At 38.7% G+C, this 23,371-nt stretch overlaps 1 protein-coding gene across 4 annotated transcripts in view; it reads right to left on the bottom strand.

Moving 5' to 3' along the window:
- The window catches only part of LOC103475391 (phosphatidylinositol-binding clathrin assembly protein-like), a 29,683-nt gene that overhangs the window by 3,377 nt on the left and 2,935 nt on the right, over positions 1–23,371 (bottom strand). The window contains exons 2-16 of one of the 4 annotated variants that reach the window (XM_008426976.2): positions 15,344–15,486; positions 11,599–11,674; positions 11,122–11,224; positions 10,889–10,982; positions 10,626–10,737; positions 9,429–9,535; positions 8,021–8,062; positions 5,303–5,388; positions 2,904–2,967; positions 2,307–2,440; positions 2,100–2,197; positions 1,036–1,149; positions 920–950; positions 648–671; positions 130–271 (exon numbers count right to left, since the gene is read on the bottom strand). In XM_008426976.2, coding sequence (XP_008425198.1) covers positions 130–271; positions 648–671; positions 920–950; positions 1,036–1,149; positions 2,100–2,197; positions 2,307–2,440; positions 2,904–2,967; positions 5,303–5,388; positions 8,021–8,062; positions 9,429–9,535; positions 10,626–10,737; positions 10,889–10,982; positions 11,122–11,224; positions 11,599–11,674; positions 15,344–15,486 — 1,370 coding nt within the window. Of the gene's footprint in view, positions 1–129; positions 272–647; positions 672–919; positions 951–1,035; positions 1,150–2,099; positions 2,198–2,306; positions 2,441–2,903; positions 3,007–5,302; positions 5,389–8,020; positions 8,063–9,428; positions 9,536–10,625; positions 10,738–10,888; positions 10,983–11,121; positions 11,225–11,598; positions 11,675–15,343; positions 15,487–23,371 lie in introns of all 4 variants that reach the window. The other 3 variants (XM_008426974.2, XM_008426975.2, XM_008426977.2) reach the window with 3 other exon arrangements.

The following is a 23,371-nucleotide window of genomic DNA, read 5'->3' as shown; positions in this document are numbered from 1 at the left end:
GAAATTGATGGTAACGAAACCAACACATAATTACTGCCTGACTAGTTCTGTCTTGCTGAGCATCTTCAGATAAAATCACCAAGGTGAAATTTGAGAACAATGAGCGAAAGTGAACGAAGCTCTGGTTACCATCTGAGGGACGGGCATGGGTGCAGGCGCCATGGGATGGGTCGCGTGAGTCCAGTTGGTGTTGGTGCACATCGTCTTTGACTGCCAGCCGCTCCCTCCGGTGGGTTTCTTCTCCACCAGCTGGCTCCACTGGAACTCGGGCCTGATGCAGAAACACACACAGAACAGCAATTTACATGCAAACAATTAATTTCAAAACATCACAATGTCATTGGAAARTTAATCAATTAAAAAAGTCAAACTCAGATATCATATAGATTYATTAAGTATGTTTCAAATATTTATTTAAGATGATTTTGATGACTATGGGTTACAGTTAATGCAAACCCATCCAGTAATAGACTTCATGTTATATTATGGCCTCCATCATTGGTGCCCTAAATGCAGCAATGAGCCAACAATGCAGAAGAGCTGAAGGGCTTTAGTCAAAAAACTGAGCCACAGGCTGATTCTCTCCATGTTACACCGCACTGATGCAGTAATTCATACAAAAGGAGAAAATAAGTGATGGTACTTACTGTGCACTGCATGGACTCAAAAATCTGTAGGCCCAAATTGTTGTATTAAAAAAAATATTTTTTCTTATATAAAGAAATATATTAGGTTTTCACTAGCTGTAAGCAATAATCAGTAAAAGTGAAAGAAACAAACTTGAAATATGGTACTCTGCAAATTAATCAAATTTGAATTTTACTTTGAGAAGTTAGTTACAGAAATAAACATTTATATAATGATTCTCTAATCATTGAGATGTACTGAAAACCTTTTGGTTACAGGTTAGCTCACTCACTTTTTAGCCGGTGTGCCTCCAAACTGTAGGTCTAAGAGAAGAAACACAAATTACATCTCTGAAGAGGAGCAACTAGAGAAGAAAACATGGTAGCAGCAATGACTGATTTTACTTACTTCCAACCAAGTTTGCTAATGAAGCGTCCAAATCATTGGGCAACATTTTACCAGAGTGCAGCGGAGCTCCAGGACTGTGAATCTGAGTTGGTGGGGACGGCTTTAGCAGGTCTCCTGACGTCAAAAAAATGAAAAAGAGAGCAAAAGAATACAAAGCATGAGGCTAATGTCAGTTAGGTTCCCTGTATATCTGGTTATTGTTGATCTTTAAGCAAATGGGAAACTAAAAGGCACAATTTTACAATGTTGCATGTTCATTTGTGTTCAGGCTTGTGGCTCATATTAGCTACATGTAAACTATCAAGACCAAAATCAAGAAATATGTTTTAAAATAGTCTAAAAGTGCAAAAACAAGAGCAGAGCAGGTGAGAATGCAACCAAAGGTTTGCAGAACRATAACRAATGAGAAAGCAAACATAACACAATGTCTGCCTAAAAGAAAAGTAAGGAAAGCAAAGTGGCTAGCTTGAATTTTGGTTAATAAAATAAACATTGTTATGTKATTCATCAAGTGAGTAGAAGGATATAAATGTCTGGGAGCAGCAGGRTGGAGACCTAACAAACGGGCATCTAATGGAGGTGGAGAAAAGTGCTTTGATGGAACCAGTCTGACTGAAATTCACATTAGTGAGAAATAAATGACTGCTTGTGACTAAAACTATAGTTTGGAACACTAAAATTCTGGCAATATATCAAATTTWTGCTCTGAGACATGCAAACAGACATTTAACAATGCTTCATTGCACATTGTAGATCCAGAAGTCACATCATCCATAAATKGTATTCAAATCTGATTTTAAGAGAGGCAAGGCTAAAAGGATTTTCAGTTGCCCAAAAGTGTGTTTTAAAATATACTGCTCAAAAAAATAAAGGGAACACTTCAGTGTTCACTTAAATGTTAAAGTGTTCCCTTTATTTTTTTGAGCAGYGTAGTTGATCTGCTCTGAAGAACAGAAAGTGTTTCTTCTTATTTCAATATTTATAGGTCTTGTGTTCTTTACTCTGCCTTCAACAGCATTCTCTGCTACATGTTTGTAAGAGTTTGGCTGTTTGTGCGGTCCTACCTCCCCAGGCATTGTTGTTGTTGGGCACAGTGTGTGTGGTCTGGATGGGGGTGAAGCTGGGCTGCAGGGTGAACAGCTCACTGGTCAGGTTTGGCACACTAAAAACAAAGAAAAGGGAAGATTTACATCTCAGGCTTTTAATGTAATTTACAACGGAGGCTGGGCAGTCTGAATTATGGTAAGAGGGCAAGATGAAGTTGGACTCACTGGTTATTGATGGGTACACTGGGAGAGTTTGAGAAGATATCCGTGGCCCCGCCGCTGCTGTTGGCACTGCCCACCGACTGGGCGCTGGGTGAAACAGTGGGCGTCTGAATGTCGATCACTTTGTGACCGTCGTCCTGCATGGAAAGCAGCAGAAAATTATGCATGTTTTTTTTTTTTTATTTGTGTCCTGCTTGTTAAAATATTAAKATTTATCACTTGAAAAATTATGACCTCATGGTTTTATTTGAAGAAAGAAWGTGCTGCAAAACTGCCTTATTTACACTCTCCCTTTCTTTCTATTCACTGTGCACCTCTTTATGTCACRGGCTGGCGGCCAGACAGGCAGTTTATTTCATTGCACTGCAGAATTAATGCACAAGCCTATTCAACTCCAACAACACTGTGGAGCACAAAGAGACTTGACGTATGGATTTCTTCACAGTTCACTCACATTTTAGGAGGATTTTTTTCCTAAAACACCAACAAAATCTATGCACACAATCTCATTGTGCTGTAATCAKGCATCGTTTTCACTCATTTTAGCTGCAGAAAGGTGTCATCAAAATGTGCATTTAAGGTGGACTGTCAAGGTCTCACCTTGTGCTGCTGCAGCCGGTTGTCCTCTGTCTTGTCATCCATGCGGCTGAGAGAGATACTGGCGCTGGAGAGAGACGACACTGTGCTGGACAAGGTGCTGGATCTGGTAGTGAGATACATTATTTACCCTCCTTGTTTAAAAAGAAGCCATGCTTAATCGCTTCATGTTGCCTTGATCTTTTACCAAGACTCACACARAACTAATTTTGTAACTTTCCTTCTATCTGCTAAAGACCACAAAATTTTTGCAGCCAAGTGCAATTATGTTAACAATAAATGCAATTAAAGGACAGATGAATGCGTCAGCCAGTTGACGAGGCCAATAAATTTGCAATACCACTGTGAAAAGCGGCATCAGCRGTTATTTCACTGCATCAGCTGCTGATTATCTCAAATGGCTCAAAAACCATTGATGAGTGTAATAGATTGCCATCAGACATTAGTGGTATCAGCCATTATCAATCACTAATACAGACAAATCTTTGCACAGGGTGTGCAATTCAGAGCTTTTCCTCCAGAATGGATTGGGTTCAGTAAGATTAGGTGGAAGAGCTGTGGAGGCGTGTGGCTCAACTCCTCACGTTCTGCAGAGAGAATTAAGTCTGGTGATACATATTTGAGATGTAAATAATTAACATATTTCCTGCAGGCTGAATGAACAACAACAGTGACGATGTCTCGTTGGGCCAGATCAATGCCATTTTAATTTATTGCGTTAGACGTTATTTAAAATGCATTTTCCCAAACATGACTAAATCATACATTGAAGTAGTGAAGCACAAACAGAATAAAATGTACTGAGATGAAAACATTTCAAAATACATAAATATTACCACATAAAAATCACTAGACCTGTACAGAAAAGGAATGAAAGGAAGTGCTAATATTCTCATATCCCTACATTAATTCATTCATACCGTATAAAACAATAACTGTAAATCTGGTTAATTGGAAAATTAGTAATATATTCATCCATCCATCCATTTTCTTGACACCCTTGTCCCTTAGTGGGGTCAGGAGGGTTGCTGGTGCCGATCTCCAGCTAATGTTCTGGGTGAGAGGTGGGGTCACCCTGGACAGGTCGCCATTCTGTCACAGGGCAACACAGAGACACACAACCATGCACACACACACCTAGGGGCAATTTAGACAGGCCAATTAACCTGACAGTCATGTTTTTGGACTGTGGGAGGAAACCAGAGTACCTGGAGAAAACYCAGAACATGCTAACTCCATGCAGAAAGACCRGGGCTGGGAATTGAACCCAGAACCTTCTTGCTGCAAGGCAACAGCTCTACCAACTGCGCCACTGTGCAGCYCTAATATATTCATATTTTGCTTGATTCTCCTGAATTGAAAACTGAATTAAACTGCTTTAAAGTTTAATTTAAGCTAACTGTGTTTCTGTCTGTTCTGATTAGATTGTTTTGTGCTCTAAACAGTTAAGATAAAAAAAAATTCATCTTAAGACATATTTTAATCAGACCAATAGATAGATTCTTATGATTGGTAGTAATATTAGCATTTTGTAGTCTATGAATAGAATCTGATTGAATATTTGCAGCGAGAGCTAAATATTATGGCAATGGTAATAAAGTCTTCTAAAAGCAAAGAGTTTGAGTTTGTCCCCAAAGATAACCTGTTGAAATGCCACAGCAAATAAAACAAATGAATTAATGTTTGATTTTTTTTTTCTTTTTCAAAATTGATACTCATTTGATGTTGTTTTGTTAACKTTGTCTAATTTCATCACATAACCAAACTTCTTGGTCAAATGACAATCATTTTAAATCTAAATCTGCCAGTGATTTTATGAGTTTTAGACTTAAATGCAGTCCTAAATTCAGCAAAGTCTTTAAACTTTAATGTTAAACTTTAAAGGGAACGCCAGTGAAGTTCACCACTGCTTCATGTTGTCAGACAGAAGAGATGAACACAAAAGAAATGATTGAATCTGGGTGATTCCAATCTAACTGAACTGAACTTGGTGAATCCCAATAAATTTCCAACTTAACCTAAAGGAGTTAAGTTTTCTCACATAGAGCCAGGTTGATTGTGAAAGCTGTTTTTCCTATAAAAAAATCAGAAAATCTTTAATAAATTCCATCAARTKTTCCTTTTCTAAATTAATAAAACATTAAAACTGATTATGTTTGGATATAGATTTCCAACTAGATCAGTTTGCTCTTGYTCAGTTGTTGATTTTGAAACAAGTACAGTCACTGCMCTTGTTTGAAATCCTGTTGATTGCASCATTTCTAGTTGCAGACCAACAGACCAAGCAAATAGYGGAGRTAGTAGGTTTARCAGAGCAGTAGCAGCATCAAAGATAGATTTAAAGTAAGACAAAGTGGCTGGTGTAGGAGACCTGACTTGTTTTATTCCCCATTTGATCATACCTGCTGGCAGTAGACAGGTCTTTGAGCTTCCTGCCCTCCAGAGAAGCGAGATGCTGCTCCAAAGCCTCCAGGAGGGAGCTGGGAGCCTGAGAAGGGCGAGGGAGGGAGGGGTATATGCAGTTAAGGAGAAAACATTAGAATCACAGCCAGGAAGACAAAGTGGGGTAAAAAGCTCTCTTTCACCACCCCATCTCCTCAATTGTATCTCTCATACACATAAAAAGCAGCAGCGAAATTAAACACCGACCTCAGATTCATGTGCTACTCTACGACAGCGTGTTTGTTCTGCTTTTGCATTTGGTTTCATCAGGTTTGGTTGACCGGCATGCACACATTAGCTGTTGGATCATGCAAGCAAGTCCGCAGCAGGACTGACAAAATCGGGACAGAGCAGAGCGTCGTCGCTGAACGGCTTCAGAGAAGAAACTCAACGGACTCGTCTCTGAACCATCTAATGAGCCCATGCAGAGGCCAGCAGTCCACATATGCCCTCGAAAGCACACACACACACACACACACACGCACGCACACCCCCACACACACACAGACACACTTACACCCACGCGGAAAATCACCACCCAAAAGAGTTAACTCATGGACTCCATTTCTGGGCTCAAAGCCCTGTCAATGCATGATTCATTTGTTTTGGAGACTTTAGTCAATTAGTCAAATAATCAGAAGAAAGTAAATTTCTGGAAACCAAGACAGTTAACTCCATCAAATGTAAAGRTCTGATGAAAAACCAGGTATGCACATTGAGCAGCTGGCCAGCACTCTTAACTGGAAAGCAAATAAAATGATGAATGAGTTTATTTGGACCACATGTGATACCATAGTTCTCACGCAGAGCTTTACATTTCAGCATCACAGAAACAGCGCAGACACAACAGGCAAAGAAAAGTCTTCTCATATACTTATTTCAAAGGGGGAAAGAGAGTAAAATGCCATTTCTGCATATCCTTTGTCAGAGAAATCTAGAATATGCTAAAAGTTTAAAAACAAAACAGACATAACTACAGCTCAGTAAAAGGCACGGTCCACTATGTTGTTGAATAAGGGCATATAAGGTCTTCATAAGCACTACAAGTTTTTTTTKKTTTTTWAWWAAMCCYTTTYMRKTTTTTTTTTTACTTGATTTTGTCAAAATGTAAACAACCAAATATGYGTCCACTGAAAAGAAGCTGCTGCGTTGGAGTCCTTCAGGATGTTATGCAGTACTTATGATGGCATTATGTACACCTATCCAAGTCATATTTGCAGAAACCTAATTAATTAAAAACCATTCGCTGCTCTCCCCACAGCTAAGGAAAAGGGACMTAAATATTTTTGTGAACAAAATGTTCTGAGCTGTGCTCTCATTGGGACAAAGCTCGTGTTCACAGTTCAGTTACCCTGTTTGCATAATAAGCCTTTAATAAATAGAGAGGYCTTGAATTTTACATTGAAAAGACTAATGAAAAAAAAAGTGACAAACTCTACAATGCCTTGCAAAGTATTCCTGCTGCTTGAACTTTTTCATGTTTTGTGGTGTTGAAGCCACAAACTCCAACCTCTTTTCTTTGGTATTTTATGTGGCAGACGAACGCAGGATTCAATGTGTTTTCTACAAATAMAAATCTGGAAAATGCGACTTTGTCTATGAGMATCAAATTTAAAGTCTTGCTTCACATTCTTGTCTGTTGACTGGACCAAAAATGAACATAATTAATTACACTGCAGCTCTGTCTCTATGTTTTGCTGTCCTGCTTTAATCTCAAGTCTTTTTGAACCTCAAACTGGATTTTCCTGTATASTATCCCACCAATGTTCCCAGAAACCCTGAACAACTTCCATGTCCCTGCTGAAGAAATGCATGTTTTATGTWTTATGGTTAAGCTTKTTTGCACACATTTCCTCCACATGGGTTGTGGAAACCTGCACAGCTTCTTTCATTGCTGCAAGATGCTTAGAGCTCAGAATATTGACTTTAAAATAAACTATCTGCATTAAACTTCTCCACAACCTTCAGTCTGACCTGATTCTGATTCTTACCCAAAGTTATCTAACAAACCTCTGAGGCTTTTGCAGAATATCTGATTTGTTTTAATTAAAACTGCAGCTGCACTAGATGTCTTTTGTAGCATCAGTGGAAGAGGGGCGCAGTTTTCGGATGTTTCCTTTTCCTGTCACTTCACAATTATGTGCTTTGTGTTGGTCTGCCACATAGAATCAAAATAAAATGGACAAAAGTTTGTTATAACGTGACAAAATGTTAARGTGTTAATGCTTCTGCAAGGCACTGTATGATCCTGTCATAACCATCTAAACTAAATCTTCACACGCTAAAAAATGTCATTACCCCGCTGCTTAAATTCTTTTACAAAAATCTTACCTCTGAGCAAAATTTGTTCTGAAATGATTCAGATAAGAAAAAATAAAAAAACATGAAATCCCTCAGGTAACAGTTGCAGAAATAAAATATTGCTTCAAAGCTACTGCAGGTTTATGTTTATTGTCTCCTCTCTATTCTAGACTCAAACTGAAAGAGAGGCAAAGCAAAGGATTCAAGGAGAGTGAAGAAGAGAGGAAGAAGACGGGGCAGCTGCAGTGTGGGGAGGTCTGTAGGGTGAGTAGGGAACGGGAGCTTAAAGAATGAAGCATTATGAGACTCACTGGACGGATTTATAAACTAGTTGACTGGCTGGTTGATTGACTGAYTGAGATGAGATGTAGACTGACCTGTGTGAGATCGGGGCTGTCGCCCTGATCTATCCCAACTCGCTGTGTCACAAAAAAGGGAAGGGGGAGGGGAGGGAGGAGGGAGGCAAAATGAAAATAAACCAAATGTCGTACTGAAACAAGAAATAAACCAAAAACAAAACCCAACAGACCATAGAGTTGGAAAAAGAAAAGGGAAGAGGCACGTGAAGGAGGAAGAGGAGGAGGAGGAGGGAGAAAGAAGAATCAAACCCAAGCATTCATTACTTCATGCAGTGGCTGGAAAAGAAAACAAACAAAAGACAACGGAGGAGGAAGGGAGGAGGGCACGTGCACACACACACACAAACACCTATATATACATAAACTGTACATATACAGAGTACATACATGAGCACGCACACACACTGAAATCTGGAGACTGGTTGGAAATGAATGCGGAGCACATCGACTGACTGAACAGGYGGAGCGGAGAGAGAGGGAGGACAACAGGTCAAAACATCCAAAAAGGAAGACACTCAACTAATGTTGACTTTGAACAGAAGGAAAGRGGGAGGGACACGGATGACACACAAAACAGACAAACACATTTTGTTAGACAGATAAAATGAATGGGTCCTTAAAGTCAACGTTAGTTTGCTTTTTTTTTATATTCCTTCTTTCTTTCTCTCTTTTTTTCTTTGGATCAAGCGGCTGCACCCCAAACCTTCTTCCAAATGGGAACGAAATCAAGCAGTGAGAAAGCCTTTGAAGATGACGCATGGCGAAGTGCTACGCAGTCTGCAGAGGATAAAACTATTTATATTCACTGTGAAGTCTGGCACAAGCTGCTCACTGGATAACAGCCATCAAATACAAAAGATATTTTTTATTTTTTTTTACTAGGAGGAGGAATAAGGGACAGAGATAGTGATAGAAAAGAGCTTGCTTGKGCATGCAGTGCAGGCATGTGAGCAGGCAGCACACAAGGGGTCCCTCAGTTGGAAAGCTGTACATGAGTGGCCCTCTGAGGGACTAAGACTCAACCATTAATGTCTGTCTTGGTGACACCCAATYCCCAGTTCAGGGCAAGGGAGACTGTGAGAAACAGGAGAATATCTAGATGCAGAAAGAGATTTGAGAATTGAGTAAGAGAGAAGCCCCTAAGACGCTGATCTGCGGTCCGTTTGAGTAAATATTGACCGCAGATCAGACTCTTGGGGGTGACAGAAGTCTGGAACAAATCTCAACAGTTTTATGCTGTGTTTTCTGGACAATTTAATTTTTTAAGTTTTGTCATGGGAGAAGATGTAAAACAAAACAAAACAAAACAAAAAAGCACATTTGGTGGATTTATAGAAATCCAGATGAGAGGGGCTGCTGAGGTTTGCTCCAAACCGATGTTCCCATCGTCTCCAGGTTAGCACAGAGCAGCATAAACAAACGGTACCTCAGCCACTTTGAGGAACTCGGACAGTTTTGTCATCCTGTTCAGGAAGTTTTTGTAGATCTCCAACGCCTCTTTGCACTGATTCTTCTTCATGTCAAAGTATTTCTCTGTCAGACAGACAAAAAAAAAAAACACACACACACAAAAAAAGAAGAAGGCAGCCATCACCGCCCGGTTATAGACACAGTACAGAACCTTTCATGTTTTATCAAGCAACACTTCATATTTTATTGGGTTTACGTTTTCAGACAGTGGGCTATATAATTGTGAAGTGAATTGAAAATGGCTCATGGTTTTCAGCTTTTTGCACAAATGAAGATCTGAAAAGACGTGTTGTGCTCTGAGTCGATACTTTGTAGAACCACCTGTAGCTACAATCACACCCACTAGTTTTCAACATCTAGAGATCGAAAATGTTGCTCATCTAAAACAYCAGTGATRATCATTATTATCATGGTAGGGATTTGAATGTCCTTGATTTGTGCTGTCAAAGTCAAAGGGGCTCAATGGAAATGTAGGACACACTTTTCAGATTTTTCTCTGCAACATTTAGAGAACCATGTATCTGTTTCTTTCCACTTTATAATTCTGCACTACTTTTTGCTGGTCTGCCATAAAATTCAAATAAATCACTCTGAAAGCCAAATAAATGCCATAAAATATTCAAAACACATGGTGACGATAACTAACAAGAATGGCCAAATTGAGRAAACATAACAGAGAACTTTCAAAGTGTGGTTTTAGGATTATTTTTATTGTTTAACTTTAGTTTAATACAAGAGGAAAAAAGCTACAATCTCATTCTTTAAAATTATATATAGGGATCATATATACTTTTTCAAATATTAGCTGAAAAAGTATGTATGATCTTATGGACTTATATAATATTGAACTACTAGTTGGAAAAAAAAAGGATTAAGGAACTAAGATAAGCTGGGGGTGTAAATTACAGGGTTGGCATCAGTGATAAAAATAACTACTTTTAATGTCACAAAATAAATAATAGCTATTTTTTGGGGGGAAAAAGTGGAGAGGAAATGGGAGTTGTTTACAACGTATATGCAAAATGTTGTATAATAACGCTCTTAATCAAAGGTTTGAATTGAATTTTAGATGAAAGTTGCAAATAAATCGATTGGCTAAGAAGAATCTTGTCAAACTAAATGAATTGTGTGTTTCATTGTGTTGTTGACTTACCCAACATGTTGATGACTCCCTCGTTGTAAGCAGCAAACAACCGTATGGAGTCCTTGAACAGCAGCATGAACGCTGTGTTGATCACGCCATTGGTCAGTTCGTTGGAGTTTGGCTGTAGAACAGGAGGAAGGAAAATCAAAGTATTCACACTCAGAGAGGTTGAATACAAATGCAAATTACACTTCAGGCTTATGATTTTAATGCGACAGGATGTGAAAAAGATGAAGGGCTGGGGATGTTTCCACGAGCCGCAGTTCACAAACCTGAAAATCTAGCAGTGCGTCCAGCTGGTTCTGTATGATGGGCAAAGTCTTGATCAGCTTCTCTGTGTTCATGGTGCGCATTACACCCTCAGCCCTGAAACACACACACACGCACACACACGCGCACACACACACACACACACACACACACACACACACACACACACACACAGAAATGGTGAACAAAAGAGAAAGCTGCGTGCGCCATCAGCTTGTTTGTGCAGGAGGCGTACCCTCTTTTCATCTTGGTRAAGTCCACTGCGGCTAGTCTATAAGACATGGATTTTTCATTCAGGTATCGGCTGTAACGTCTGATGAAGGTTGACATGTTGTATCCTGGAGAGAAAAGCATTAGAGACAGATTACATCTTATTGACGTCCCATAATACCTTCTTATTTTCATTTTTGCACCGTCTTCTACTTCACCTGTAAAACCAGCTCTTGCTTTTTTCTGCTTTAGACTTATTCACTTTCTKTTTTAGCTTCTGACTATGTAATCACACATTGGGCATTGTTTCAGCTTTCAGCTAAATTCAGCACCTTCCTGTATCAAACAAAGAGCTCCTTTTTCAGCCCCAGATCTTTTGAAATCGCCTCTGAATACTGGCGTATTGATGGTGAAACAGAGCCAGGGAGAGTCCGACAGAAAGCTGTTTTGTCAGACATACAGCACTGCTGAGTCTACAAACAGTCAAATGGCATTAAATCACCTTGTAGTGCAGCCTTATCTAGAAAGTTGTTGAGGTTGAAGAGCGTGTTTCTGGAGGCAAGGTACTGCATCAATCTCTGATGGAGGAAAAACAGACAAAACAAAAGAGGACAAAGTTAGTGATTTATGTCGTCCCGCTGCCTGGCAGTAGAGAGGTATGTCCACTGGGACGCATGAGCAGACGTGGTTGTCATGAAAGAAGCATCTCTGTGCAAGTTTTAGTTTAGTTTAGTTGAATTCAAACAATGTGAATATGTTTGTAATATATTCCTGAAGGATAAAATTGATATCTTTCATATCAATTTTCAAAAAGTAAAAGAAAAAAAACAACACTTTAGTAATATTTAAATAAATAAATAAATAAAAAATTCTGGTGAGGAATAAATCAGGGCATTCCCACAATTAAAATGATACACATGTAGCACACATGAAGAGAATATTTGACATCTGCAAGCCCCAGAATTGGCCATGAACTGCCAATATGCCCAGTTCTGGCCAACCGAGAAAGTTTACCGTGAAAGCAGGCTGCAAGATGCTACAGGGAGTTACCAAAACCCCAAACATGTATCCATGAAGCCTGCAGCAGCCACTGCACGGTTACATAGAGCCCATGTTTCCAGACCAGATCAACTCAGAGAGCGATGAAGACCAGGAGTTCAGGAGTTATATTCTTTGGACAGATGAGTCTAAATTTGAACTATCTGATCACAAGAACAGTGGAGATGTCTAACATAAACCTAATAAATTACTGGAGGAATAAAAGAAGCCCACAGGTAGAAGAGTCACGTTTTGGGATGTCTGGCTGCAGAAAGTCCAGGTCGGCTCGCAATCAGGAAGTCATCATGAATTCAGCAGAGATCTTTGAAAATGTTTAAGCTAAACCGGAACTGGACCCGGAACAGAACAATGACCAAAAACATTCCAGTAAAACCACCAAGAACTGGTTAAAAACCAAGAAATGAAAACCCTGAACCCAGTCAAAGTCCAGATCTTGATCCCACCGAGATGCTTCTGGGAGTTGGAGCAGAATCTGGAAACATCTCAAACATCTTATTAATAAAACATCTTATTAAGGCAAAAATATAAAATATGAAGTATCCAAATTTCTTTCCCAACTGCACATGATGCTGTGGTTGGATATTGTGGTTTGTCTTATCAACTATTAAATAAGTTTGCCTTGTTTGAAGCCAATAGAGGTTTTCATAAAACACAGCATCAATTTGTTAAAAATTGCAATCAGTGTGGGAGTGGCATCTTTTTTGAATTTATATGGAAAACGTATTATTCAAAAATCTGCCGTGTCCAGAAAGGGGCAGGTTGCTCTCTGACCGGCGAGCTGCACGTTGCTTGATTTTGACTCTTAAAGAAGATTAGCTGACGTCCATCGGTACACAAAAGGTAATTCTATGTGTCACAGGAAAGGTGACCCTCCTAAGCCTTTTTACCCTGGATAAAAACCCACTTACCCTGTATTAACATGCGCTTACTCAGGTCTGCTGTGTCACATGACTAATATGCTAATATCTTAAATTATGGAGACAATGAAGTCTTACTGCCTCCACTGGTTATCTTTGCAACCTCTTTTTATCTCAGCAACATTTAAATAATTCATAAAAGGCATGCAAATCATCCAGTGTGGGTTTAGTTTAAAAAACAGGAAATTAGAGGTTTAAAAATAGGCACTCTATGAACTCTGCTAAAGCTGGACAGGAAAAGCTAATCTAGTATTATTATATATATACTTTGTATGTGTATCGGTGGAATATGTTGTTGTTTTATCTCTGCATTTGTGTTTGGTGAAATCTACAGGGTGACCCAGGATTTAGAAAAAAATGAGCATCTTCTGTGTTGAAAGAATAAACAGCCTGTGGGATTGAAACAACAAGCCTGCAGTAATCAGGCCAGCTGCTGTGTTATAACACAAGCTCTGCATAGTTAAGATAATAGCAACTAATTACACGTCACATAAAGGTGTAGAGATTTAAAATGTTGAATCAGCTAACGCACTATTTGGTCAGAGCTGTGAGGTTTTTTTTATTTGTTTTCTATGCCTGAAATCATCTTTGTCAGTGGGTTTGGTTTCAATTTCTGATATAAAATAATAATTTTACAGCAGGTAAGTTACAGAATACCACGGCCATGTCTGTGGTGCCTGTAATTGTTTAGAAGATTTTTTAAAATGTTCTCAATCTGAAGGTCATGTTTTTACCAAAATGTTCTGCAGAAGATGGTAATGCTGCTGCAATAAAAGAAGAATTAGAAGGAGTAACAGTTTTTTCTTTTTGCCATCTTTAAAAAAGAAAAACTTCATAAAATAAACACTGCTTAAAACTGTCCAAAGTAACTGAAATGAGTTAACTAACTTATTAAAGTCTGTTCCAGCAACCTTGATGAGTTTTTCAATATGGGTTGAAGACATGATTTTCCTGCTTTCTTTTCATCTGAGGTTTTGTGGTTAACAGCAACATTTTACTATCAAAACTGATTCATTGAACATTTTTCTCTCTTACAGAAGATCCTTTAACCTACCAGCAGTTTTAGCCACTCACACCATTCATCTTCGACTCCCCGGAGTAATACAATTAATCCTACTTTCCTAAATCACATCTCTTCTATACAAAGCAATTTCATTGTACGAAAGAAGGATAGCAGTCTGATTTTTAGTCCATAATCTTCAGTGATTTCTGTTTCTGCAAAACCAGTCAAAGAAGCCACACTCAGACAGTTTAAGAAGCCCTTAAAACGTCCAAACCGTCAGGTCACTAAAAGCTTTGCTGTTTGCATGCTTTTAGAAAGTCACCACCCTGTCGCATGCTTTCTGTCTCATCTGATCTCAGCTGCTCATCATTCAGCGTGCTTGATGTTTTCCTCTTGTTCATCGTGTAGAACGAGCAGCAAAGCGAGGCGACTTATCAGGCCGGCCACCGAAATGTCAGCGGGAAGCTTCATCGGTCCGCGTCGGACACGAGGAAGACGTCCCTCTGAGAGACGGAGAGAGAGAGAGAGAGCTACCTGCAGAGCAGCAAGTCAGGCTTTCTGAAGGAAGGTCAACAAGATACGATCTCATCCAAGAGCCTCAGCTAACGCACACAATGAATTAATGCAAAGTTGCTCTTTGCATTAGTAATGAAGGACGTGTTCATTACTAACTGCCGTAATTACATCAACAAAATTTCACAACTTATGCAAACCGGTTATTGCATCTTGTTTTCTTTTTGTCTTCTGACATTTTTGTTTGCTTTGTAGTCGAATTGAACAGGATATGCGTCACGTTAAAGGGGTAAAAAGTTTGGAAGCTATTCATCAAAGCTTAATGTTATGCATTATAAAAGTCTTGCACGCAAAGACACTTGCTGACACTTTTGAGAGGGATTGAATTTGAAAGAAAATATGACTTCTACACAATTTCCCCCAGAAAACATGTTAACCACCAACAAGTTTTAATGTTAAAATAATTTTAGAAGTTACAAAAATTGAGAGGTGTATCATAATTAGGAAATAATAGCTTGTGAAATAGGGTTCATTTTAAACCCTATTTAAAACAAACAACGGTTAGTCTGGAGGGGGGCAAGTAAGGCYTGGTGGCCCGCCAGGCTGATCATACGCAGTGGGAAACCCTGTTTTATGATTTACGCTTACAAAAGAATACATTTTTGTTTAAAAATCATATACTGGAACTTTTTTTTTTAAACTTTGAGAAGACAAGCTGCTGTTCTGAGCTCTCTCGATCGCTACGTTTAGCTTACCTCGCTGCCGTACATCATGAGGTGGTGTGTGGCGATGAGCGCTTTGAAAACTACAATCCAGCTGTTGCTCGTCGTGCGCTCCAGCAGCGTGTCTGCCAGATGGGGGATGCTGACGTTCAGCTCATTGGTGCAGTGGATCAGGTCTGAGGGACACAGAAATAAAAACGAGACAATGTACAGTAAAAAAAAAAACAGTCTGAGTATGTAGAGAAATGGAGGCAAAAATATTTTTGTAATGTAACATTTTAAAATCCTATCTTTAATTGTCCATTGACTGAATGGAAAGAATCCTTTGATAAAAACATAAAATGAATGTCATCCAATTCTTGTTAAATAAATGCAATTATGTTCATAATTCTGTGTATCTGTAATGATCAGTGTCTAAATAATATTACTCCATACTTTGTTCCTTCGGATATGTAAAAGTGCATATAGACCCATTTCTTTTCAAAACGAGAAAAAAATCAAGAGAATGCACCATTTAAATAAGACAAAACCATGTTGATGTTTGGATCACCAAATCTATATATGGACAGTTATGCTATATCTGACAAATGTAATCACAAACATAATCACAAGAAGTTTTGCTAACTCTACTGGGCGATGTGTGCTTTCATCAGGCAGAAATTCATATTGAGCTTTTCAGCAACAAACATCTGAGGTGTTTCTGCTATCAAACAGAGGATTCGTTCATAGAAATGTTCATAAAAAGCAACATTAAGTTCTGCTTCAAAGTTCCTGGGAAGACTGTTAGTGTCCATGGCCTCTTAAAAACATTGAAGCACAAAAGTAGAGGACAGAGTGCATAAGAAAGGGACAAGGATTCTGCAGGATCTCGAGATATTGTGGTCAAAGATCTCTTTCTCTGCATCCCCCAACCATGTGGAATCACTTTTTTCAAAGTAAGATTGTCCCATAGCGATAAAATATGAATGAATTTGAATGGTGTTTTACCAGAAGTGCCAATGAATGTGGAGAATGCTTTAAATTACTGTGAGTAAAAGCAGTAGCTATGAAAAAAACATTAATTGATATCTTTGGGGAGCCCTGAATCAATGGAATAAGGAGAGCCACTGAAATTCACATCGACTGCTGCATTCATTTTCTCCGACTCAATAACTGCACACAAATCTAATAACAAAGAAGAGTTTTAATAAGAGTAACTGTGTAGGCAGATGAATCAGAACAAAAAACACATTTTTCACAACCCCATTATGTAGCTGCACAGCTTTCCACCTTTTCAAATGTTTATAGAGCAAGCCGCAAGATCTAATTTGTTCCGTTGCCAGACACATGTTTTAACAGATAGTGAGTAATGAATGAGAAATTTTCTCTGGAGGGTCCTTGTTAGTTTGGCTGAGATAAAATTCATCTGTCTGGGGTATAAATTTTTCACTTTAAGAATATGTGAAGCACATATCAATGGGGTAAGAGCGCCATGTTGTGCCGGTTTCCTATATTTAAAGGTTTAATAAACATCAGGAAATGTAGGAATAAAACTGGCTGAAGCATGCATTTGGAAAGTATTCACACCACTTAGACTATTTCAAGTTTTGTCACATTACAACAAAGAACGTCGCTGCGTTTTATTCGGATTTTATAGTAGACCAACAATTGTTGGAGAACATTAGTGAACAAACATCTTGAAGACCACAACAGAAAGGCCAGGAAGAAAGCAGTGGAGAAGTTCAGAGAAGGGTTAGGATATAAAACAATGTGTCAGTTATTGAAAGTCTCACAGAGCGGAGATGATGTGAAAAGAAACGCTTCGTCTGGAAACAGTCAGAGAATCAAGAGGCGCATAGTAACTCTGAAGGAGAGGCACAAATCCACATTTCAAGTAGGAGAAACTTTGGGCAGGATAACGATCAGTCACACAATCCACAAATCTGGCCTTTAAAGAACGGTAGCAAAAAGAAAGTCACAACCGAAAGAAAGCAATCAGAAGTCCCATTTACAGGTTTCCATCAGGGAGAAAGAAAGTGTTCTGGTCAGATGAGACCAAAACCGCACTTTTTGGCCTTGATGCAAAATTCTTTGTGTAGCAGAAAACTAGTGCTGCACATCGCTCCCCATGCAGTACGACTGAATTCAAACTGTTTTGCAAAGAATGGGCAGAGCTCAGTGTAAAACTGTTGGAGACATACTCAAAAAGATGTCCATCTGTAAATACAGGAGATTATGGTTATATATAAACTATTAACTCAGACAGGCTGAATACAAATCATGCCTCATTATTCAGATTTTTATTTGTAAATAAAATGTTGAAAACCATGTTCCCCTTTCTTCTCATCTCTCATTTACAGACTGCTGCGAGTTGGTTTGTCGTGAAACTTCAATAAAATCCTGCAAGGTAGCATCTCAACATATGAAAAACTTCAAGTGGTGCAAATACCTTTTGCAAGGTGCTGTACGGATCATTTAAATTTTACTAGTCGACATAAAACTGGGTCAGGCTGCAGGAACTGTGGCCCAGATTCCTTATGGATTCTAGCAAACGAAGAATGCGAGGCTTTTGTTAAAGCCCAGAGATTTACTGACGCCTTATAAAATGGCACAGGAGCATTTTGTGGCGTTACATATACAGAGTAAGCTGCATGCTTATAAGTCAGCTAAATCATGTTGATCTGATTTTCTGATATACACCAATAAAAAGACTGTGGATTTCATTGACTTAGCAGCTTGTATTTCTGTGCATTTCTACAGTAAATGATGATAAACGGATTGTAATTTGATTGTTGATTCTGTGTAAAGACATTTTACATCTCGTCTTGGATCAATTCTGCAAAAGCTTTAAAACTGAGTAAGATGAAACCAACTGATGAGCAGGTGGACGGGAATCAGCAGCAGAACCCGTTGGATACAAGTAACCTAAACCATAAATACCACATCCAAAACAAATTTTACTGAGTTATTGAGAAAATGTCAAATTGTTTCACAAGCAAACTGAGGTTATCGGGGATGTTTGACACCGACAGCTGTCTTAGAGTCTTCTTAGTCCCAGGATACAAAACATTTCTTGAGGAATCACATGGATGATAATCCACCTCAGGAGACGCCGTTTAGCTTTTTACCCCAGTTATTGGTGTGAAACCCTCCACACGAATCACACACTCAATAAAAAATAATAATAGAACATTAATTTTGTTTTGCTGACACATTTGTGTTTGACTGCTGTAAGAAAAATGAAGTCAGTCTGTGTATGACACTGTGCTGCATACATGCCATGACATTTGTCCGTTTAAAGGGCAAATATTAGTCAAAGGTCTGCACGCCTTCAGCGTCTGGAAGAAATCATAAAAAACAAATATGTCTTTAATACACAGCTCTGGAAAAAACGTAAGAGACCAGTTAAAGTGATCAGTTTCTCAAATTTCACTTTTCATGATTCAGTGAAATGAACATTGCTCTTTTATTCTATGAAGTACTGACAACATGCCAAGCAAAAATTCCAAGCAAAAACTTTGTATTTATTTGCAAAAAATGAGAAATTATCAAAATAATTAAAAAGATGCGGCGCTTTCAGATGTTAAACAAGGCAAAGACAAGTTCATAATCATTTTGAAACAGCAATACTAATGTTTTAACTCCTGAAGAGTTCAGAAATTAATAATTGGTGGAATAACCTCGAGGCTCTCAGTGTAGTTCAGTGCAGTGGTCTCTTCATTTTTCCAGAGCTGTAAATATACCATAAAGGGGCCAATAGATTTAGATCAAATTTCCCAGTTTGATGCCTGCATATTTTTTTTTCAGTGCTGTGAAAACATTTTTTCTGTTTTTGCGTTTAGTCATGTGTATGTTAGAAAGCTTCACCCACAACCACTCCTGATTACTGCTTGACTTGTGGAACCATGAAATTCCTTAAACCACCTGTTTGACAACATGACGTAGACAAAATAATCTCATAAAGCAATGCATCCTGCCATAAAAGACGAAGATAAAGTGAAGGCATCAGTCTGGAAGAGGCAGTAGAATCATTTTTAAGGCTTTGGGAGTCAAACAGTGAGAGTCTTTGGTTCTTCATCACCTGAACAGCTTTTAGAGGTGAATAGATCATGAATCCTGCTCTCTACTTTAAAACTCTGAAGGAAAATCTCACCACCCATTAATTATGACCTTCAGTTCAAGCATATGTTGTGATGCACCAAATCACAACAGCAAGTCCACCTCTTATTAGCTCTGGACAATTTAAAATCAGTACAACGTGCAATTAGGTGAAGGGAGCAAATATTTATTTCTGCTCAAAGCCAAGTTAGTTTGAATTGCTTTTTCCTCTTAAAAACAGTTTTTATACTTAGGTAGAAATGGTTTTGTGTGCATGGAAACATCTGGTATCTGTTTTCGCTCGTGTCGTACTTTTCATGCTAAAGCAGACAGCTGTTTTCTGCTCTGAAGCTCTGATGCACAACCTGACCGGTCTCACAGAGACAAAGTTGACAACTAGCCGCTGAAGCGAGGAGATAGCTGCCGACACACCACTTATTTCCCCAGGGGGGGCTATCCAGACTGAAATCAGAGTAAGGAGCGTGAAATCTCCAGGTATCCAGAAAGGCAATTTACTTTCAGGGTTTATTTAGCAACTTTTCTGCAGGAATTTTGAAACTGAAATGTTTATTTGAAAGCTTGTCATGATTCCATTCTGTCTATACTGTTCAGTGGTTCTTCTGGCAGATATTTTCATACATGATAAACATTTTTTTGAAGGGATTTAACCACAGATATATGGCAGTGCAAACAGCCAGAGGGAAGCAGTATTGATCCTATGGTGGCCAACTGTTACTACTGATAACCCACACCGCACATTGGAAATCATATAAATCGAAAACTTGATTAAAAATGGCTTGGATGTTATCAGTGTCAGACGGTTGTGTMTTTTCAAAATTCAGGACATGTTTAATGCTCTTTAAGATAAAATAGAAGRCCTTAGTCTGTGAAAGATTTCTGCTCATAAGGAGACTTACTGTAAAAAGCCATAAAACTTTATTCAGTCTGCTTTAAGACCTTGGCTTTAGATGGAATGAAGAAATATCGAGGGTATGAAATCTACTGAAAAGATGAGGTCATTAAAATGACACACAGATGTGGGAGTAAGTGGAGCCAATTTAGGCACCCTTGGCTGCCTGTGAGGCGAAGTGGCGTCATCGACGGCGCTTTTGTTCTTCTCWGTGATTTRTTTTAGCAATCGGGTTCAAAGAATGGAAAAAAAGAAAAGGCAGTCCTCACCTTTTCAAACCGGATGTCCGAAACGTGTCAAAATAGTAGCATAATCTCACTGAAAATTGTTGAAAAATACAGATTATAGTTTGAGTATTTTTATTTTCTATGGAAAATGTCCTACATTAAATTAGAACTATCGCGTCCTCTAAGGTTGTTAATGCTTTATGACCCATTAATTCACACCAGGCAGCATTTATTCTTTTTCCTGCAACATTTTAAAGCAGTCTGGGGACTGGAGGAAGGTGGATCTGTCTGCCTGGTAAGTGCAGCTGTGTAGGTTTGGTCAGACTGGTTTGGATCATCGTGCTGCTCAAATACCCTATTTCAAATTTCTAATGGATTTTTATTAAAAATGTCCTGATATTTTACAAATCTCATGATGTCATGCTCTCTAGAAAGGAACATAGGACCTTCGGCCCACARCATTACAGGTTCTCTACCGTACCTAACAGTAAGGAAGGGCTACTTTCTGTTACAGAAAAAAAAAATCCAACATTAGGATTATTTAAAAATTACAAATAGATTAACTATTAACACTCAACAATACATATACAACTGATTTTTTTTAATGTTGACATAAAGTTCTAAAAATATTTTAATTTATTTATACTTTAGTTTTTTTTAACCACTCTTCAAAATGGCAAACACAAGAGAACATGCCACTYAGGTATATCTGTACCTGCAGCTGTGGCCATGGAAGAAAATCACACTCTTTGCCTTCATACTTAGTATGATCATCTATCAAACAGGTTTAGACGGTTGCATTAGACAAATGTTCAGATATAACCCAGGATTTTAATTTTTATTTTCATGAGGCTTCTGTCCTTCCAGCTCTAAGGTCTATTCTACACATTCGTTTTGTCTCACTTTCTGTTCTCATTCCTGCCGAGAGATTTTCCGGGCTGTTCCATTATAAAGTGTTGCTTTTTAGAAACTTGTTTACCAGGTAGTTCAGGAAAAAGAGGAAAAAAAAAGAACAAGAATGCAGTGATGGCTGCACAAAGACAGCGTGGATATGGTATAAGTGAGAATGAGGAGCTGAAGTTGCTCTCATATGACTCATCAGAGTTTCCTCCAGAGAAGTTTTGTTGGCTCTTTATTCACTCCGTCACCAAGGTCCCCTCTGCCAGCCGCAGGTTCAGAACCACTGACCTCCTCATCACGAATACATTTCCCGATGCCTTGAACATTTCACGCTCTGCATGCTACACCCTGCCTTATACAAGAGAGGCCCTCCAGCTGAAATAGAAAGTATCTCACAGAACAAAACAGCTAAACAAGTGAGCTGGGGCAGATTAATGGAACAAGGAGCAGAGTTTCCTTTCAGTACAATAAAAAGTCTCATGTATGCTTTCTTTGTGGACCRTTCTAGGTGAAACTATTTTGTCCTTGAGAGCAGTTACATAAAATCCATTGTTGAAACTGTACAAGCTTTGCTTTAATTTTCTGAATACTCCCACTCATGACAGGCACTGAAGTGGGCAGCCTTCTACAAATTAATACCACCACAGCTACCGAGTGCTTGAAGATTTGCCAGAAATAAATCTAATTACTTGAGGCACTTYGTCTGATATTTTTCAGTTTATATCAATGCTTTATTTGAAGTCGTCTGTTGAATTAAATTCATGTAATCAAAGCACAAAGCAGAAATCTTCAGCCTCTACCCACAAAACAACCACCTCCCCAAAAACACACAGTCCACTTAAAACCTTCATAATTAGTTTGCGCGAGGCAGTGATTAAATCAAACAATCAGTAATTACTTATTGTTGCACCAGTGCTTTTTGATGATTTTCAGTCAGCCTAATGAGTTTTTGTTTTTCTTTGTTTGTTTTTTGAATTTAAATCGGGGCAAAGTAATACAGATGTCAGAACGCCCGGTGGCAAACCTCCCTAAAGGGACCCACAATTCCCAGTGTCTCCGCTGTGGACATGACTGAGTAATGCGCTGCCAGAGTTGCCGGCTGACTGGCTGGGCATGCAGCTGGATGACTGACTCTCAGGCTGTTTGGCTACTTGCCTCGTTGTGTCTCTCTGGCTGATTTATCCACATTTTCCTCCAGATTAGCCATCTCACTCTTTTTGTTCACTTTCTCTCTTTTTTTTCCAGTCTGTCCGACCCTCAGCTGCGTTGATTGGATGTGCTCTCTTATCGATTATGTCAAGTGATTGTAAAAAAGAAGAAAAAAAAAACTTGAAAAGGCCACCTAACCTAATTACAATCACTGGTAAAACGTACATGCAGGGGAAACCCTGTGTAGGTACAGTCAATCAGGCAATCTATGTGCAGTGGGTGACATGGCTTTCTGCCCAGGGCGCCATGGCCTGCAGGGCACCAAAAAACAAAAAAGTAAAAAAAAAAAGAAGTATAATTTGTATCATTTATTYACTGCTAACTCAATCAGAACAGGCCCTCCTGTGGTGTAAACAAGGCTGAACACAAAGAGTGGCTGATGGTGCTGAAGTTTCCATCTGATTGCATCTTTTGTTTCAACGCTAAATCAAAAAGCTATTCTGRGTTTTTTAGGAGTTTTGGTTGTTTTTGATCCTCTCTGGTTCAACATCATATACAGACTGATTAAACCTCAGAGACGTTTAGACTGACAGGGCTGTGAAAAGCACAATATACGCATTGTTGATATACAGTAAAGCTCCTGGAAAATACTAAGATATTACAGTATTTACACAGAAACATTTAATAAGAAAAGAAAACGAGGTCTATCTATCTATCTATCTATCTATCTATCTATCTATCTATCTATCTATCTATCTATCTATCTATCTATCTATCTATCTATCTATCTATCTATCT

This window comes from Poecilia reticulata, linkage group LG14 (genome assembly GCF_000633615.1).
Source record: "Poecilia reticulata strain Guanapo linkage group LG14, Guppy_female_1.0+MT, whole genome shotgun sequence".
Taxonomy (NCBI): domain Eukaryota; kingdom Metazoa; phylum Chordata; class Actinopteri; order Cyprinodontiformes; family Poeciliidae; genus Poecilia; species Poecilia reticulata.
This window is presented reverse-complemented; position numbering and strand designations above follow the sequence as displayed.